The sequence below is a fragment of the Syzygium oleosum genome, unplaced genomic scaffold, assembly GCF_021117445.2.
Source record: "Syzygium oleosum isolate NSW1041296 unplaced genomic scaffold, Sole_v2.1 Sole_v2.20, whole genome shotgun sequence".
NCBI lineage: Eukaryota > Viridiplantae > Streptophyta > Magnoliopsida > Myrtales > Myrtaceae > Syzygium > Syzygium oleosum.
The window spans coordinates 5,070,638-5,091,132 of record NW_026607504.1 but is presented as its reverse complement, the minus strand read 5'-3'; the positions used below and the strand labels follow the sequence as shown (position 1 = coordinate 5,091,132).

At 40.6% G+C, this 20,495-nt stretch overlaps 1 protein-coding gene and 1 pseudogene across 5 annotated transcripts; both read right to left on the bottom strand.

Moving 5' to 3' along the window:
* Positions 1-6,667: 6,667 nt before the first annotated feature.
* Positions 6,668-9,768, bottom strand: LOC115666216 (disease resistance protein RPM1-like; annotated as a pseudogene).
* Positions 9,769-10,891: 1,123 nt separating this feature from the next.
* On the bottom strand, positions 10,892-13,229 carry LOC115693097 (uncharacterized). 5 transcript variants are annotated; one of them, XR_008818572.1, is made up of 3 exons: positions 12,672-13,229; positions 12,472-12,590; positions 10,892-11,211 (listed from the first exon to the last, which is right to left on the bottom strand). XR_008818572.1 is itself a non-coding variant. In XM_056320271.1 (2 exons), exons 1-2 carry the CDS (start codon positions 13,168-13,170, stop codon positions 11,836-11,838), a joined length of 543 nt encoding a protein of 180 aa, XP_056176246.1. In that variant the 5' UTR covers positions 13,171-13,229; the 3' UTR covers positions 11,706-11,835. The 5 variants fall into 5 exon arrangements, 2 of the variants coding, with proteins under 2 accessions (XP_056176246.1, XP_056176247.1); XR_004007184.2 differs by lacking the exon at positions 10,892-11,211 and adding an exon at positions 12,190-12,409 and having other exon boundaries at positions 12,492-12,590; XR_008818571.1 differs by lacking the exon at positions 10,892-11,211 and adding an exon at positions 11,658-11,879 and having other exon boundaries at positions 12,492-13,229.
* Between the last annotated feature and the right edge of the window lie 7,266 nt (positions 13,230-20,495).

Below are 20,495 nucleotides of genomic sequence, written 5' to 3'. Positions count from 1 at the left end.
ACTAAACAAATACTTTCATCGCCTTGTGGTGCACTCGAAGAAAAGTTTCGGGGACTAAGCAGGCACTTTCATTGCCCTATGGTGCATCTGGAGAAAAGTTTCGGATACTAAACAGGCACTTTCATCGTCTTGTGATGTGCTCGAAGAAAGTTTCGGATACTAAACAGGTACTTTAATCGCCCTGAGTTGCGCCCGAAGAAAAGTTTTGGGGACTAAGCAGGCACTTTCGTCGCCCTGTGGTGCGTCCGAAGAAAAGTTTCGTATACTAAAAAGGCACTTTAATTGCCCTATGGTGTGCCTGAAAAAAGATTCGGATACTAAGTAGGCAAAACCGAACATTCAGTTTAATTCCCTTTGTTTACCAAGCCGTTAGACGCTTTGGACCGACCTAGACGTTTATCGGTCAAGTCTTTTCAAGCACCTCTAATGACTCAAGTGCTTCGTCAAGCAAAATTCTAACATTGGATCAACTCCCTCTATTCACATTAAGCCTTTTTAGGTACTTCTGACAAGATTCTGATACTTCGACAAAGCAAATCCTGTCAAGGCGATTGAAAAAAGGTTTGGGTCATAGACAAACGAAATCCAGTCAAGGCGATAGGTCCTAGGCAAATGATTTCCCCTGCCAAGGCGATCGAATATAGGTTCGGGTTCTAAACAAACGAAATCTAGTCAAGGTGACCGAAGGTAGATTTGGATCCTAGGCAAAACGATTTCTCCTATCAAGGCGACCGAATGTAGGTTCGTGTCCTAGGCAAACGATTTCCCCCGTCAAGGTGACCAAAAATAGGTTCAGGTCCTAGACAAACGAAATTCTGTCAGGGCGACCAAAGATAGGTTCGCGTCATTGACACACAACATAAACTATCTGGAATTACTCTACCCTCCTGACAAGGTAAGTAACTTCAGGTATGTTTTTATTTGCTTTAGCATACATGATCTTATATCGCATCATAAAAAATGGGATCCATGGTCCCTCCAAAAATAACATTCATTGAACATGCACGGGGTAAATTTAAGTGTCATTTTATCTTTGAATGCAACCTCTGCGAGCGTACCTTTAAAGAGGGGCAACTGTTAACACTTATTTTTAATTGCCCAATTAAATTACATAAAATTTAGGGGTTAATGTCATTAATTCCTAAAACCAAAAAATTTTATTCAATTGCATCGCATATAGATATTAGATACCTTTTGCAATATTAGAATATATTTTTCTTCCAAAATTTTAAAAAATTAATTATAAATTTAAAAAAAAAAAAACTGGATCGGGCCGGGTCAAGGCCGGCTTGATCCAGCTTTCTTCTTCTTTTTTTCCTTTCCGTGCGGGACTGGGCCCAATCCAGCCAAGCCCAGCCTCTCCTCCCTCTCGCACGGTAACCGGCCTAGCCTAGCTCATCCTCCTTCTTCCTTGCGCGAGCCGACCCCCTCTTTCTCTACCCCCTCGCCCGCACGCGCAACACAACTCTCCCTCTACCCCTCGCGCAACCGACGGCCACCGGCCCTTCCCTTCCTCTTTTCCCACTCAGCTCGGCCCCTCTCTCTCTCTCTCTCTCTCTCTCTCTCCTTTTCCCCTCTCTGTTGCCATGAGCACCGAGATGTAGAGGAGCATAGCACCCCTCCCTGCACGAGCTTAGAATGGCCACAAAAGTCAAGGACGCAAAGTAGGCCGGTGCAGGCCATCGCAGGGCGAGTTAATGGAGTAGAAGCGAGTGGCCTCTGGCCATAAAAGACCAGAGAAGAGGAGAGAGACTCTCGGACAGACTAGGCCACAATGAGAAACAGAAAAACAAAGTAGAGAAGAGAGAAGGAAAAGAAAGAAATAGAGAGATTGAGTGAGAAAGTTTGGGACTTTCATTTGCAAGTACAAGGACTAAGCCACAAGAGCCTCCCCGTCGAGCCAGAACTGGCGGAAATCCTCCGAGCTAACGCCTCCAACTGGTGAGTTTTACTCGGCCCTCTAGTTCCCCTGTTTTGCCCTGCTTTCTCTGTGTAGGTTGGCCTAGACTTGTGCCGGCCGTTTCGCGCGAATCCCGACCCATACCGTCTCTGATCCCAATCCATATTCGCCATTGGAGGCGAGTCGTGGCCACCGGAGCAGACCTTGGCCCCAAAGTAGATCAAAAACCCCTTGTTTTGTCTATGCACGCCAAATGTTCGATAGAATGCATGAATGAAGTCAGTTTACGACGGTCCTCGACTAGCGACGTACGAGCTGTCCAACGACCTTTGATCCCTTGAGGCGGCTTTGTGATGGCCATTGGAGGACGGATGAGGTCAAAGTATGACCAGGGTCGGCCAGCCAAGCTTTGACCGACATTTGGGCTCAACGAGCCCCAGTCGGAGCTGGACCGGCGATCGCCCCGATCGACTGTCCGACGAGCCGTCACCCCCAATCTCCTCAGCTTGAGGCCAAAGGCCGGGCGAAACAGCTAGCAAATCGCCGGATTTTTGTTCGGCCGATGGCCTCTCGAACCTGAAAAGCCGGGATTTGGCCTGAATTGACCGGCGGAATCGATCGGACCGATCTGCTGGCCAAACAGGGCCGGTTTGACCTGTTTTGTTCTTTTCCACTGGACTGGGCCCGATCCGGTTCAGACCCGTGTCAACGACCCGGATTGACCACCCTCGACTTGGTTCGGATCCGGAGATCCGACCCGGGTCAATGCATATGGGTCGAGTCCATTGACCTAGGTCGGTTTTGACCCGACCCGGATTTGTCGACCTGACTCGATTTAATATTATATTAATATTATTTTTATTTTATTAAAAAAAATAATAAATCATTTTTTATTTTCTTTTAAAATTAGAAAATAGTTTAGAAATTAGTATTTTTGAATATTTCTCTAAATTATGTGAATTATTTGATTAATAATTATGTCTAAATCGGATAAGCCTATAGGGCTATACGGTAGGATTTTGCATGTTATATTTACTACTATTGTATTATTATATTGCATGTCGTTTTTTTTTGGTAGAAATTATGCATGTTGTTTCTAATTAGAATATAATTGCATAAATTGTCATGTTTTGAATGTTGTCGCCTTAGTTAGGATTATAATCTTAGGTTGCATATCTAGTTTGATTGCTAATCTTTAATAATTGTGCACTCACTTGATCACCTCACAGGTTAAGAGATAAGTCCTAAAATCAATCCAAACTGCATGATAAATATTTTCTGAAATGAACAGAATGAAAGGTACCGACAGGGCACTAGTCACTCAACTAGTGTAACCAAGTCCCCGAACTCATTTAATCCCTGATTCGTAGGAGTAGGGTGATTCTTCCGTCATCTTACTTGGGTTTCTAGTCGACCAATCCCAAATTGATTAGTGGCGTCTCTTAGATAAAAATCGCTTACATGTTAAAAGACCTAAATCATAAGTCGCGATATGATATGGGCTTGGGAGAGCCCAAGTTAAGTCACAGACCTAGACTTAACGTGTACCAGGCTATGCTAATTTTCCATCCCCCAAGAAAATCTGTCGGGTCACGACAAAAATTATACCAAGAATTTATGTGTTTGAAGCAAATTAAATCTTACGGGTAAGATTTGTATATTTTTCTGCAAAATTGAAAGATTATTTTGTGAGAAATTTGGAGAGTTAAACACCATATGAGTTGTTAGGTGAAATTGGAAAACACTCTACTTGAGTGTGGTAATAATACATGTTGTATCATTCAATCTATAGTGGAATCCCGTGTTGCTATTCCAGTGGACATTGGTTCTACCTACCACTTGTTTTCACAACATTATCATTGTCAAAACTTTCATTTTCTATCTTATTATGTTTAATCTATCGTGTCATTGTGTTTTGCAATGTCAACCGTTAGATTGCACTTTCATATGGAGAAACTCTTTGAGAACGAATGGTGGATGACATACATAGGGCGAGTGGGTCCTCTTATCGATGTAAGCTCTTCAATATAACCATTGGCACTTGATTGATGTTAATTAGACTAACTTATAACGTAACCACTGGGGTTTGCCTCAGTGACCACATTTCCTACTTGAGAAGGGGGAGATTAGGAGTTCGATTCCTCACATTCTCAGGAGGGCTAGAGGTGGGGATGTTTAATTTCAAATGTGGCCTTCGACTTCCACGCTCTGTAAGGAGGCAGGGTAAAAGTTTAAGAGTGAGTTGAGAGTGTTAGAGTAGGATAGACCAAAAAAAAAAAAAGGCTAACTTGTAATGTTTCTACTTCTTCCATCCCCTTATATGTTCTTTTATTTACAAGCTCGTGGCTGATTAAATTAGTTATTTATCTCGTGACTCCTAGGACATGCGCTCATTCATTGTGACTCCTAATCTTCATTTAAGCCCATTTTTTTGGGCTCACGCGCTTATCTGGCCTCTTTCACTGAGTGTATGCTGAAATAGATGTCTAGGATTGAAGAAAGAATATTTTGCATTGTGGCCTCTTTCACTGAGTGTATGCTGAAATAGATGTCTAGGATTGAAGAAAGAATATTTTGCATTGGGTGAATTGCATCATATCTGTTCATCACGTAAGATAACGGTTACATGAAATTATTTGTTTGCACAGTTACAGTGAGAGAAAGAGAGGGGTGATGGGACATATACATAACTTCAACTCCAAAGATCATTGTAGTGGCTTGTACTCAAGGACAACCATGCTAGTCATCGTCACAACTGTAGGAACCAAGAAATCATCAAATAAGTTAGCTTCACGCACGCACATACATACAAACAGAGATTTCCTAATAGTACTCCTATCAATGAATAGAAATCAACTTTGTAGATTTGTTCCTATATGCTTCTTTTCTTAAAATTTGATATGGTACGCAAATGATAGGTCTTAATTGATATCTATTCTGCAGCGTTTTGTTCGTGAGTCATGTGAAAGGTTTACTGAATATGTGTTACTTATGGGGAGTAAGGTTGGCTCCAACGGTTACTTTGGATCCAAAATTGAGTTCCACAAAGATCAAATGGTGAAATGAGTCAAGGAAAATGTAGACTCGTTTCTAAGACCAATGTGACTGATTACGGTGTAAAGATTGTATGAAAATTTGTGTTCTTCTGTAGAACTCCCTATGGACTTACATAGATGCTTGAGTCAAGGAAATACTTACCAGATAAAAATCACAATTGTTCGTTTTTTTTTTGACAATTGTTTGTTTAAACCACGAGTAAATAATTGTTGAAATTATCAAGTCTATAAAAAAATTCATCATCATGCATAAAGAACATATTTGAGATTTAATATTATCCCATACCTATCGGGGTTGTCTTTTGGGTACTTCTATTTTGTATATTTTCCACTACAAAAAAACTGGATTTTTGCCACGAAAATTTGCGACGAAAAAATTTTCGTTGCAAATTTGCGACAAATTTTCCAACGAAAAGTAAAATTCGTTGGAAATTTCCAACGAAAAATTTTTCGTCGCAAAGTTTGTTGGAAATTTCCAACGAAAAAAAATTCGTTGGAAATTTTCAACAAATTTTGCGACGAATTCAAAAAAACCCGGTATTGTTCGGCATTTTTTATATTCGTTGGAAAATTCGTTGGAAATTTCCAACGAATTTTCCAACGAATTTCAATTTTCCGGACAATTATTTCAGTGTGTACAATTTTCGTTGGAAAATTCGTTGGAAATTTCCAACGAATTTTCCAACGAATTCCAAAAAAAAACCCGGTACTATTCGGCATTTTTTATATTCGTTGGAAAATTCGTTGGAAATTTCCAACGAATTTTCCAACGAATTTCAATTTTCTGAGTAATTATTTTAGTGTGTACAATTTTCGTTGGAAAATTCGTTGGAAATTTCCAACGAATTTTGCAACGAAAACCCTACTTGTTCCTTATTCAATATTTTTGCGCTCGTTATTCCCACAACTTTCAATTTCCAGGTTCACTCTCTCTCTCTCTCTCCTTCGCCTTCACCTTCTCCCTCCGTCTCCCCCTCCGCCTCCCCCTCCGCCTCCTCCCCCGCCGCCCCCCCTCCTCCTCCGGCTCCGCGCCATGGACACCAAGCCTCAAGCCTCCGACGCCCCAGACGGCCCGCGCCCGACGCCACCAAGCCTCGTCGCCGGCGAGGCTAGGAGGCGACGACGGACTTGACGGGCGGCGGCCCGGCTGCTCCCGCCCTGCTGCTGCTGCTCTTCTTTGCTTCTTCTTCATCTTTGGCCATGGCGAGGCCGAGCTCGCCATGGCCGGCGAGCTCGAGCTCGCCCGGATCCGGGCAAGCTCGGCCCTCGCTGACGACGAGGCTTGCCCTCGCCGGCGACGAGGCGGGCCCTCGCCGGCCATGGCGAGGGCCGAGCTCGCCATGGCCGGCGAGCTCGAGCTCGCCCAGATCTGGGCGAGATCGGCCCTCGCCGGCGACGAGGCTGGCCCTCGCCGGCGGCAAGGGCTATTTTTTGATAAAAAAAAAAAATTCGACCAAAAAAAAATTCTTTTTCGATGGAAAAAAAATTTCCACGATTTTTAACTCGACCAAAAAAACATTTGTAATTTCCAACGAAAAAAATTAGTCGGAAAAAAAAATTCGTTTCCAACGAATTTAGCCACGAGTTTTCCAACGAAAAAAAAATTTATCGCAAATTTCCAACGAAAATTGAAATTTTTCGTTGGAAAAATTTGCGACAACTTATTATTGAAAAAATTCGTCGGAAAAAACATGTTTTTTTGTAGTGTTCGTCATCTGACCTTTTCCCTTGTTGAGACTGTCAACAAAACCATGAGCATCCTTTTTGAGTACCACACATATAGTCTCCAATGCCTTACACTCTTTGATCCCTTCAACATCTTTCATCCTATCGAGGAACCTACACTCGAGTTCTTTGAGATGTTGCATTGCTCCTTGTTCAATAATCACCTTCTCAAGCCAAGGCAGCCTCCAAATCTTCAAGATCATGAGGCTCGGAAACCCATCTTTGATGAACCTCAGACTAGTGCCTACAAAAGAATTGGCCAAGAGCCTGAGAGTCCTTAGGTTCCTCAGGAGACCACCCAACTCGGGCATCATGTCTATATCCACCTTCGAACCCGACAGAGTCAATACCCTAAGTGAGCCAGGCAAGAGCTCTGTCCAGATGGGTTTGTTGAGTTGGCCCAGCAAGTAGAGCTTGAACAGGTTGTGATGTTGTTCAGCCAACAACAGTTTCGGTAACGGGCCTATATGCGATGTCACGGGCTTGGTTTCTTTCGGGGGCTCGTCTTCTTTTGCGGGCTCGGCTTCTTGGATCACTCCAAAGGTCAAGGACTGGAGATGGGTGAGCCTGAAGCTAATCCAATCGGCTACTGCTTTTCCAGCAGCGCCTGACGTGTCCAGATCCGAGCGTTGCAAGAAAAGCTTGAGCGTGGTGAGCGTGGTCAAGCTGTCCGTATGGTCCCTCATCAAGTTTTCGTTGACCTCACCGATAACCAGCCCACTTAAGGTTTGGAGTTGAGTCAAGGCCATGACATCGTTGCTACAAGCCTTGAGGATCTTCTTCAATTCGACGGAGAACCAGTTGAGATGCAGGTGCCTCAAGTTCCTGGCCTTCCACAAGGAACTCGGCAGTGAAGTGATGTTGGTGTGCTTTATGTCAAGAGTCTCGAGATAGGGCAGATCCGCAACCTCGCGTGGGATTGAGTCCAACACCGTGGATCTCAATCCTAGGTACCTTAGGAGCACTAGCTTGTGTAGAACACCTTGCAAGGATGGCTTATACACACCCTCCAAGTCAAGCACCCTTAGCAAGCTACAGTCTTGGATGTCAGCTTCCTAAGGAACTTGCTGATGTCCTTGGTGAGAATGCCTCTCCTCGGGTAGAATGACAGAAACGAGCGGACGTGGTCGAGGTTCAAATCAGGGTAGCTGCCCCTGCTGCCGTCTGTGACTACGCTCATGTGCTCTGTGAGCCACCGGACCCTGGCTCTCTCTCGCGTTTGGGTCAGCAGCTGTTGTTGCTGGCCGGTTGGGTCGCGGTTGTTCCTGTCTTTCGACTTGCTAGCGGCATGTATGTGGAGGAACCCAGTGCTCATCGCTATGAGGCGGATCATGTCATATAGAGAGGTGAGCATTTGGCAAGCTTTGGGTGATCCATCTGCCCTCCAGCCCACCACATCGATCACATTCCTATCTGCAAGCTCCAGAATGAACGTCTCTCCCACATCCTCAGCCGGCCTCGTTGTTTTCCCTTCTCTGTTGTAACAATGCAAATCCAATAAGCCCTCAGCCAACCACAGCCTCACTAGCCTTTTCGTCGGGATCGGGGATGCTACAGGGAACAAAGCCATGTAGATGAAACACGGTTTTAGATGGTCTGGCAATCTATGGTAACTCAATTCAAGAATATTAAATAATGTCATCCTAGAACCATCTTTCAGCAACGTTGTGCGTTCATGCTCTGCAGCATTCGACAGTAACCCACCGAGTAAGGATATACAAAGTGGCAAGCCCTGACATCTCTCTATGATAATCTTCTCCTCATTCTTGAGGCTCTTAGCATCGGGTACTCTATGCAACTTCTTAGCGAGCATATCCTGGATTTCTCCACAGCCTAAGTCTTCTAGCACGATTGGTTTAATGTCTGGACTTATCATCTCGGCTATGCCATTGTCTCGAGCCGTGGCAATTCTGCAGCCCTCTGTGGGAAGCGGGATGCTCATCACTAACCTTTGCAAGAGTCGCTCGTTGGACGGGTGCACGTCATCCAACACTATGAGGAACTTCGTCGTGGCCAATTGCTTGTATAGTTTATCCGTAATCTGGTACAAACCCATGTCCCTCATGTCCCCCACTAGCTTGTCCACTTGCTTCAGTATCTCGAACAGGAACTCCCGCATGTCCATGCTGGCCGAGACGTGGACCCAAGCGCGCGGATCGAAGCCCAGGTACATCGCTTCCTTGTAGACAGATCTCGCGAGGAACGTCTTGCCGGTGCCTTGCTCGCCCAAAATCGAAATCACACGGATGCCCCCAGGTTTCTCAATCTTCTCCATCCGTTTCATAATTTTCTTTTTCTCATCCGCACGCCATACGGTGCTCGTCGATGCTTGCTGATCCCAGAAAGTAGTCAGCCTCCCCAATTTTTTGCCTTGCCGGGGATCACTAGCATGGGAGGAGGAACTAGTAGGTTTCCCTTTCCTCACGCCCTCGGTCTCCTCCTTGCTCCTCAAGTACTGATCTTGACACATCTCCTTCATGGCCTTCACCAGATTAGACAAGTCCCTACACAGCATGTACTTTGAGACGAGCGTGGCGAGTGGCCTCGTGGCCATATGCAGGGCCTTGTGCCTCCTGCAGGCGTCTCTGAGATGGAACTTATCGATGAATTCCTCAGCATCGTACATAGCTCGGAGGAGCCGCCCCAGCCACTCCGTACTGTTGGACGGTCCGTCTTGAGTGGAAAAGAACTTTTGGATCATGGCCAGCTTCTCCTTGGCAGCCTTCCCTTGGGTTTCCATGGATAAGCACCCAACTCGAACCGCGTAAGAGAGCAAGATCTCTACTTTCTGCGACACAATCTCGACGGCGGCTTCGGCGGCCATCCTGTAGCTTCTCGTGTCGGAAACAGCCATGGCTGAGCAATATGTTTGTTTCGAGCAAGGTCGTGTGTGTGTATGTGGGCGTATTTGCTTTGGATTGAATTAATTTTTTAGGACATATCGTTCTCTCGCTATGCATATAATTCGTTTTTCTACGCTTTTTTGGGTATGGTCTCTCCTGTCCACGACAAGCTTTGTTTAATACTTTGCTTGTGCGGTTTTTGACCGTGAGACGGGAGAAAGTATCTCTGAGAACGATTATGATAAAGGGCTTCACGCAAAATTCTTTGCTTGTGAAATCTATCGTATCCACATGATATAACAATTTTGCTGTCCATCTCAATATTCCTTACTTTTGCTCTTTTAGGTGAAGATAATCAATTTGGTCTTTACCATCGGACTAGGAGTTGCAGATATAACAAAATATGGTCCATTAAGAATTTATTATTTTGATCAAATGCCACTCACTTTAAGAATTTAATATTTTGCCTGGGCAATAGCCCATATATAAGTAACGTTGATCAGAAAGATATATCAGATACATATAACATGAGAAAACTTATATTAATTAATTGGATAAACGAAATCATGTCCACAGTCAAGTATCAATTCTTCCTTACACAGGCGAGTATTTCATGTGAATAAAAAGGAAAGTAATTATTTATTTATTTTGGCCATCACTCTTTCTCATGTGATGTTGTTCGGCTATACTTTATCTTTTTCTTCGCGGATAAGACACTGCAAAGCACAATCAAACACTCACTACAAAAAAACATGTTTTTTGCGACGAATTTTGCGACGAAAAAATTGCAAAAATCCGTCGCAAATCGATTTTGCGACGAATTTAACGACGGAAAAAATTTCGTCGCTACTAGGTCGTCGCAAATTTTTGCGACGGAAAAAAAATTCGTCGCAAATAAATCGTCGCAAAGTTCGTCGCAAAATTCGTCGCAAATTTCGTCGCAAAAATTTTCCGTCACAAAAATTGCGACGGATTTATTTTTCCGTTGCAAAATTTGTTGCTAATTTGGCGCGAATTTTTTTTTTTTTGTAATTTGCGACGAACTTTCGTCGCAAATTTGTCACGAAAAATTTTGATTTTTGCCATGAACATTATTCATGAACAAATTTAGCAATGATTTTTATTAATTCTTTAGCGACAAACTCTGCTGACGAATATCGTTTAGGGACGAAATTAGCGACGAAATTTTATTTTTGTAACGAACTTTTATAATTTGTGATCGTACGATAAAATCATTTATTTTATTTTTCGATTTTAAACTTAATTAAAAGCAAAATTAATTTCTGAAATTTATATTTAACATTGATTAAGCACTTAATAACATCAAAATATTATAATAATATGAAAATGAAATACATTCATCTACATTTTCCACAAGAATGACATAAATATTTTTCTTTATAGTACACATAATGAGAGAATAAATAATCTTGCACAATAACTAATCTTGCACAATAAATAATGACGACAGAAATGAGTCAAAAAAGAATATCCGGCTTTTAGCGACAATCCCCATCATATAAATGCTAAACAAAACTACTAAAGATACGGTCCATGTGTGATGCTCACTTCCTGCTCTAGTTTTAACAAATGCCAGTTGAAATGTTGTTGCAACCTCTCATTTGCATAACTTATGCAGAAATTGCATCAACAGCCTCTTCACTGTATATGCTGTACTTCCGAGGTTCTACTTGCACCAAAGTGTTATCTTAGCCATAATTTTCTGGAATAGATAACCAAAAAATAAGAGTAGGCTTCATTAAATCTGCAAATTCACACTGCATCTTCAAATTCCAATACCAAGTTAATCACCATAAAATTTCGTCATACTCACCGAGGCATATCTTACAGATGCAACTCAAAAATGGGCAAGAAGAGAAGTTACAAATATCAAATTCAAAATCCAATAAAATCCCAAAAACTACAAAATGAATAGTCAAGAAAGTATACCAGTAGATCAAAGTGCAGCATAAGTATGGCAACCAAAGGTTTTTCATCATCTGGAGCACTTCATAGATACAAAAGCAGAACGTGCATTGCATTGACCATCTCTTCATTGGCCTACTTACCCAAGAAAGATACAACATCCTTCCTCCTGTTATTTCAAACAAGAATACTAAGTATCATGCCAAAACAATGTAGAATAGCTTAGGTTCAATCTGCTACTACAGGTTCTCGATATGTTTAAGTTAATTCCTCAAAACCAAAACCACACTCTCCAACATAATCAGGGGAGACCAAGGTACTAAAGATACATAGATATATTATAAAAGGACATCCAGGTATTTCATACCTTGTAATCCCAATCCCTTTACCGTGAACCCTTCAAAGTACATAAGTGAAAATCCATTGCTACTGAAATGAGATCAACAACACGAAATGGTTATGACAATCGCCATCTGTACTAAATGATTACTTCACATAACATTTTAGACAAAATATGTCCATCCTGATATGTCTAAGTTCACAGTATATTCTCTGTAATGATTGACTACAAATTACATCTAAAAGTACTTTAACACATGCGACAGAATAAATTCTATAGAGAGCGGAGTCTGCAAGATAGCCTAGATCTAAATTAAATTGCAAACACTGCATCTTTAACTAAACATAGATTTACTTGCAACTCATACTCTATAGATGGACTCAACAGAGTAATCAAATCTTCACAATTTAACCGGTGGTCTGATGGGTTTTACTGTAGGTCCCATAAATTTGTAGTAGATCCTCAATAATCGGACAAAGTATATAAAAACAAATGCCAAGCGCAATGTCTATACCTTGAGCTTAATGCCATTTCCAAACTACACATCACCAGTGACTTTCAAGCTATCCAACTCAACTATACTGGGAATAGACTCGAAGCGGCTCACAAAACTTCCCAACTGAAAAAGGCAGATATAATGAAACATGACATTAATATTCGTAATAGGCGGAATAAGAATACACAACTAAAGTAACCTTCACCTTATCAAATTCAGGTCCCAACTCGATAGAAGGATCTTTGGGATTAGTTCTGGCAGCATTTCTAATTAGAACTCCATTGGATGCGGTATATAGATCCAACTGCATATGAACATTAGAGTAACATAGCCTTCATATCAAGTACAAAATGCAGATTGGAGAGTGTTCTGTAGTTTGTAATACCTGGAGAAGAAGTACATCTGAAGATGCATTCAGTGGAAAATAACGGGATGAAGGGACGGAAATCTGACGACGTGGTCGTCACCGACGCGGTCCCTGGCCTCGGTGACGACCACGTCAGGGGCCTTGTCGCGGTGCTTCGTGGTGAGCGCCTGGGCAATGCAGAGCCCGCTGATCCCGCCCCCGACCACCACGCAATCAACCAGTCCCCCGCCGGCGGCCCTCGGTTGGGAGATCGCGAGGCCCTCGGCGACGAAGCACCGGATCCCGGCCTCGCCCATGGCCGCCGCTCGCCATCGCCGTCGCCGTCGCCCAGATCTGGGCGACGGCGAGGTCGAGCAGCCATGGGCGGGGCCGCTCGACCTCGCCCAGATCTGCACGAGGTCGAGCGGCGGCCGACCTCGTCCAGATCTGGGGCGAGGGAGGGCTTGTGGGCGCGGAACGAGCGTATGGCGACGGAGGAGGAGGCGACGGCGGCGGTGGCGGTGACGGAGGCCATCATGGCTGGCGGAGGGGAGGAGGGAGCGACGGAGAGGTATTTGGCGGAAGAGGGGGGGATATGAGGAGTAGCAGAGAGAGAGAGAGAAAAATTGGGGTTAAGGCGGGCAGATTTGAGAGATTGGCGGGGAGCTTGGGACGGATTTTTTTTTTGCGTAGCAAATTGTGACGGATTTTTTTTTCCGTCGCAAATTTGTGACGGATTTTTTTTCCGTCGCAAATTTGCGACGGATTTTTTTTGCAAATTTGCGACAGATTACGTCTCAATAATGGGAATTGTTTTGGGATACTTATACCTTGCTTTGATCTTTTGGTCGATCTTTCTATTCCTTAAATTGCAAGTTTGGAATATTGATATCAAGGATCATAGTTAATAGCCGAACATAAAGGTATCGGGCTTGATTTATATCCTGCCAGTCCAACGCATATAGTCCAAAGAACAAATTGAAAGTGTAGACATTTGATTCGTTAAAAAATTAATAAGCCAATCAAAATTGGGATTTTGCTAAAGCTTGGACTCGAAGATTCAAATTGTAATCGAGTCCTGCAAAAATCTCAAATTTGATGTAGTGAAAAGTTGAAACAGTGGTATATTGAATTCAGGGAAAATTGTCAAAAAAATTCTAAACTTATTGTATGGCGGTCAATTAGGTCCTAAAATCGATTTAGTCCTAAACCTTTTGACAGCTTGCAAATTTGGTTCTAAACATTTTAATTGTGTCAATTTAGTCCTAAACCTTTTAATGATTTACTAATTTAGTCATTTCGGCCAATTTTGGCCGAGTGACAATCTAGTGAGCATCAGCCGTCCTACATGGCATAGCCGGCGTTGACGTGGATAATTTTTGCAATTTTTTAATATTATGATTTTTTCTCTTTCTCTTTCTCTTTCTCTTTCTTTTTCTTTTTCTTTTTCTTTTCTTTTTTCTTTGTCCCTCCTTCGGCCATCGTTGGGCCTAGTCAATGGCCGGTGGAAGTTGCTAGCCTCAGGCGAGGGCCACCCTCGCCGGCCATCGACGAGGCTCGACAATGGCCAGGAGTGGGTAAAAGGGAAAAAGGGAAAAAAAGAAAGAGAAAAGAAAAGGAAAAAATTGAAAAAATTGTTCACGTCCAACGATGGCCGGTGTTGAATAGACTACCACGTCAGCGATTTCCGATTAAGATTGGTCGGAAGAATTAAATTAGCAAATCGTTAAAAGGTTTAGAACTAAATTAACAATTCATCAAACATTACCAAACACACTTGTCCTCAATAATGGGAATTATTTTGGGATGCTTATACCTTGCCTTGATCTTTTGGTTGTCCTTTTTATTCCTTAAATAGCAAGTTTGGAATATTGATATCATTGATCAAAGTTAATAGCCGACCATAAGTATCGGGCTTAATTTATATCCTGCCACTCCACCAAAAATAGTCCAAAGAACAAATTGAAAGGGTAGATATTCGATACGTTAAATAATTAATAAGCCAATCAAAATTGGGATTTTGCTAAAGATCGGACTCGAAGATTCAAATTGTAAGCGAGTCTTGCAAAAATCTCATATTTCTAACGTAGTAAGAAGTTAAAACAATGGTATAGTGAATTCAAGGAAAATTTTCAAAAAAGTTCTAAATCTATTGTGCAGTGGTCAATTAAGTCCTTAAACCAGTTTAGTCTTAAACTTTTTAACAGCTTGCCAATTTAGTTCTAAATATTTAAATTGTGTTAACTTAGTCCAAACCTTTTAACGATTTGTCAATTTAGTCATTCCAACCAATTTTGACCGAATGACAGTCTAGTGAGTATCGGCTGTCCTACATGGCACAGCCGGTACTGATGTGGACAATTTTTGTAATTTTTTAATATTATGATTTTTTCTCTTTTCTTTTTCTTTTCTTTTCTTTTTTCTTTTTTCCTCCATCGGCCATTGTCGAGCCTAGTCAATTGCCGGTGGAGGTCGCCGGCCTTAGGCGAGGGCCATCAACGAGGCTCGGCGATGGCCGGGAGTGGGTAAAAGGGAAAAAGGAATAAAAACAAAGAGAAAAGAAAAGGAAAAAAATTGAAAAATTGAAAAAGTTGTCCACATCCTAGCCGACCATGTCGTGTAGGATGGCCGGTGTTGACTAGACTGCTATGTCAGCGATTTCCGATTAAGATTGATCGGAAGAATTAAATTGGCAAATCGTTAAAAGGTTTATGACTAAATTGGCAATTCATCAAACGTTTTAGGACTATATTGGTAAAATTAAAATGTTTAAGAATAAATTAACATAATTAAAAGATTTAGGACTGAATTGATCATCATACTTTCCTTGTGAATTCATAAGAGCCTACCCTTTTTCTTCCCTCAAACTAACAATGTTCGTCAATCATTCTTTGCTTGGAAATGTGTTGTGGGTGTGGGATGCTTGTACCTTTCTGTCATCTTGTTTTCACTTTATCCGTGTTTAATGGGGATGGTCATTCCTCATGGTACTTGCACTATAGCGGGAGAGTGTAATAAAAGTATATATAGCATTTTGTTCAACATTTTCCAAAGAAGCCATCTTCGTCCCTATCAATTTCAGATGGATTCAATTATCAAAATATAGAGAAAATTATAAAAAAAAAATCCTAAATTTATTACATTTGTACCAATTTATTTCTAATCCTTTTTTGTTACAAAGTCCTAAACCTTTCAATTGTGCCAACTTAGTTCTAAAACTTTTCGTATTTTGTCAATTGAGTCCATCCGGCCAATTTTGGCTGGAAATCACTGACGTATATACTAGCCATCCAATGTGGCATGGCCGGGCTGACATAGACCGTTTTTTAATGTTTTATTATTTTTTCGAATTTTTTATTAATTTTTTTCTTTTTTCTTTTCTTCTCTTTTCCTTCTTTTCTTTTTTTATTTTTATTTTTTCAACTGTGACCAGCGAGGGTCACAAGACCTTGCCGGCCATTGAGCGAGGACCGTAAAGCCCTTGCCCAGATCTCTAAGTGAGGCCATCGTGGCCATGGCGAGGCGGCCCGAGACGAAGGGGGTTATGGCTTTGCCAGCTGCGGGCGAGGCTGCCTTTGTTCGCGGCTGGTGAGGCCATGGCGAGGTTGGTGTCGCCTAGATCTAGGCGAGGCCGGGCGAGGGTTTCGAGACCCTTGCCGGCCACGGCGAAAGTAAAAAATGAGGAGGAAAAGAGAAGAAAAGAAAAAGAAAAGAATATATAAATAAAATAATTCGGAAAAAATATATATTTTTTATATTATCTACGTCAATACCAGTCGTGTCACGTATAACGACAAGCGTCCACATTGGCGATTTCCGGCCAAAATTGGCTAAATGTTCTTAGTTAGCAAATTGTAAAAAGGTTTAAGATTAAATTGCCATAATTAAAAATATTTAGGATTAAATTGGCACAAGTGCAATAGATTTATGACTTTTTTGATAATTTTCCCTGTAAATATACTACTAAGAGCAAGACAATGCTCTCGTATAATTCTATCGACCGGTTAATTTTCGAGAGGCTATCTTATCATCTCAGGTAAATAGTTTAAGATCTTAATTCAACGTACCAATACCCCACAAGGCAGGAATCCTTACTGCAATACATAATTTGCTGGTCCATAGAAAAGTAAGCTTAGCTTTACGAGAAAGGGCCTTACTTTCTCATTGTCAAAACCTTCATCGTGTGACGGTTATTGCGTTTAATCTGTCACATCATTGGGTTTCGCAATTGCAATGTCAAACAGTAGATCACCCTTTTGTGCGGAGAAACTATTTGAGAACGAACGATGGATGATGATGTGATGGGGAGGCACCGGTCTACGACATCAACGGACGAGATACGTGTGAGAATAAGGGCTCTCAATATCCACAGGTACCCTATTCCTTGGTCTATCGAAGCGCCTGCATGTCCAAGACTAATAACCACAATAATTTTTTCTCTCCATTTTCTGTTTTTTGGGTCAATTGCCATTTTTATTCTTATGCAACACAAATTTGCTGGTAACTATTTCAAAATTCAATAAGCTGAATAGAAAAACAAAACCAGCAAAATATGTATGTACCACGACTTTTCTCACTTGAAAAGCAAAATGCAAAAATTACTCTAAAATGGCATTTCCGAGGAATGATAACTTGATGAGAGGTTATCATAAACAAACAACTGGATTAATCTAATTTCTTGCGCCGAAAATCGTTTACTAAAGATATTTCAAGAAAGGATTCGCCCCCAATCTTAACCAAAAAAAAAAAAGAAAGAAAAATTCACTCCGGGATAAACCTAAAATAACTCATTTTACTTTGTATATAAAAATGTTCTTTCAGAGAGAGAAAGACTAAGTGTTCTCGCCCATCGTCTTCCTCAAAAGGCAATACAAGAATAAACCACTTGCCGGGACCCATTGACCCCCGCCGACAATTGCTCCACCATCACTAGCCCTTTCCGACGATTTTTGCGGTTTTTTTTTTTTTAAATTAAGCTTATTTTTTAATCTAATTTAAATAAAATTTGGGTTAAAAAATAATATTTGAACCAAAATTGTGTCGTTTTAGTCTTCTGTTTAATGTTTTAGCCATGTCAGCACCACATATAAGAGAGAAAATAATTTTAAAAAGCCACGTCAGCATTTTCCGTTAGTTATGTTGGATAGAGTTAACGAAATGACTTGATTGCACTAATTTGACAAGTTTTAGGACTTGATTGTACTTTTTGAAAGTTTTAGAATTTAATTGTACTTTGATGATAAATTTTAAGACTTCCGGTACACTTTATCCCTAAATTGTTACTTTTCTTCCGAGTGTTTGCAATTAAAAACTTGGCCTTCAAATTGACAGAAATACTCAACTTTTAAAAGTTTTAGGATTCAATTACACTTTGGATATTTGCTATACTTCAATATGCTTACGGAAGAAGTGAAGCCTGTGCTTCTACACACATCATCAACTTGTCCATAAAAACACTTGCTCAAAGAGTATATTTATCATGATATCAATATTCATATCGAATGACTTGCTCATATAAAGTACGTTAATATTAAGTCATTATCACATATTAGATATTACATGGTATAAATGTTACCATGTAAGATGTGTAGGAGTGTTCTTTGTTTTGTTGTTTTACGTTTTGTGCATTGTTTTCTATGCTTTTCTTCAAACGGGTGGCCTCTCCTTTAGAGTGATTCTTTACTAAGCCAAATCTTGACCTAGAATAAGGAAGTATCCGGTGCTTTCATCTTTGATATGTTACATAATTAATAAGCCAATCACGATTTGGATTTTTCTTAAGTTCGGATTCAAAATAAGAAAAGGGACATTATGATGCACTCCATTTTGGGTATAAGGACACTACAAGTGTCATAACTTTGGTATAACGTTTACTTGAGTATCATAATTTGTTTGGTCACTTGATTGCCATGATTTCTTCTTTTCGATCACTTGAATGCCATGACTTCTAAAAAAATGTTCATAAAAGTGCCATATCTTTCAATTGACCACTTGAGTGCCATAAATTATTTTAAAAAAAAAACATTCATCACAAGTGTCATGCCACGTCAGATTTCCAGCACTTGTGTTTTTAAAATATTATGGCACTCAAGTGAACGTTTCTTAGAAGTCAAGCGTTCAAGTGGTTGAAAAAAAGTAATGTGACGCAACTAAACATCTCTAGGTCATGCCACTCGAGTGATCTAAAAAAAGTTATGACCCTTAAGTGAGTGCCGTATGAAAGTTATGACATTTCTTATATCATTTTCCCCTCCACTCTACGACATCATTGTGCCTTAGAAAACATGAATTCATCTTCTCTCTCAAGCAAATTCACACCTCAAGCAACAATTCTAAATGCTTCGATGGTAGGACCAAAAAAGAAACCCTAAAACAAGCACTTACCTTCAATTGAGACACCCTAAAATGTCACACACAACATGTATTCTTTCCATTTATAACACACAATTATAATTACACATGCGGAAGCACAATAAAACATTCACAACATCCCTTACTAGAAAATCACACGAGTGCATTTAATATACATATGCTTCTTATTATTAACATCACTAGTTACCGACTTGATACAGAATTCAAACATATACAACACATTACAAAAGTATTGGGAAGGGTCAAGGTCTTCTAGCACCACTACACCCATACTAAATTGAAAGCGAGCCTAAACATTAACCAAGCCACCATCCAACTTAGAGGTTGGTGGAATTCGCATCCTCTCGTCCCCTCCATCGCCATGTCTAGAGGGACCATCCTACAAATTTGAAAAAACAAGGGGTGAGCCGAAGCCCAGTAAATGAAATCTCTAAGTCTAAGGTAGGAGATCCGCTTACCACTCAACCCTATACCAACAAACAACGTGAGTTCAAGCAATACAAAAAGCCCATGTGTGACAAATGCATAAGCAAATGCTCTATCTTTACTATCATGATATGCCAATAGAATAACAACATTGCATAAGATTATTCACTCAAGTGCAAGCGAATGGCATAACATATCGTGATGTATGGTTATCACCGATTAGTAATGTGTATATATGTACATTTATATATACTCATAGATACATATCATATTCATTATTAGCATATCATTCCATCCCGACTTCCAAGGCATCTCGAAACACTTCTCGGGGCATCTCAACTTTGAGGCATCCTGACATACTGTAACATTCGAAATTTTTTCACATCAATTAATAATATGTAGGAATTTGAAGGCGATAAATGTCACAAGTGGAAATTATTGTTGGATTATTAACGTCGTAGTAGAGGAAGGTCCAAGTTATATTTTTCGTGTCTATAGTTTTCGAAAAGTGATTTCATTAGGTTTAAATTAATAAATATTCGCTCTTGGGTTGATTACTTAGAGTGACGGTAATTGATTTTCGATATATAAGTGGTAGAAAGGGACTGATATGCTTCGAATTATATATTTGATGATTTTCAAGTTTTATATTTACTAAATTGAGATTTTCCTAGCATCCGATATCTTTCACTGATGATTTTAGCGAGTTTAAATTTATTTTTGATTTATCAGTGCTTGGAATGGACGTTGGTTTTCTTATTTACACAATGATTTATAAGATATTTTGGTAACTTAACAAAATATCTATTTTGAAAATCATATAGTTGGGCCATTTGTCCCTTTTTAATTTTGTATCACCCCTCTTCACTTCCCACCAATAGTTTTAACCCACATGCTCTTAGCGACATTGAACTTAGTGTAGCCCTGATATATGCATCATCTATTTCAACTTTAGCCAATTAATATCATTGATGATTCACTCATTTTACTTGGACAAGAAGTTTTCTCTCAAAATATCTCTCATTTAGCTACTCATATTAGGCCACTTGTAATAATCTAGTGATA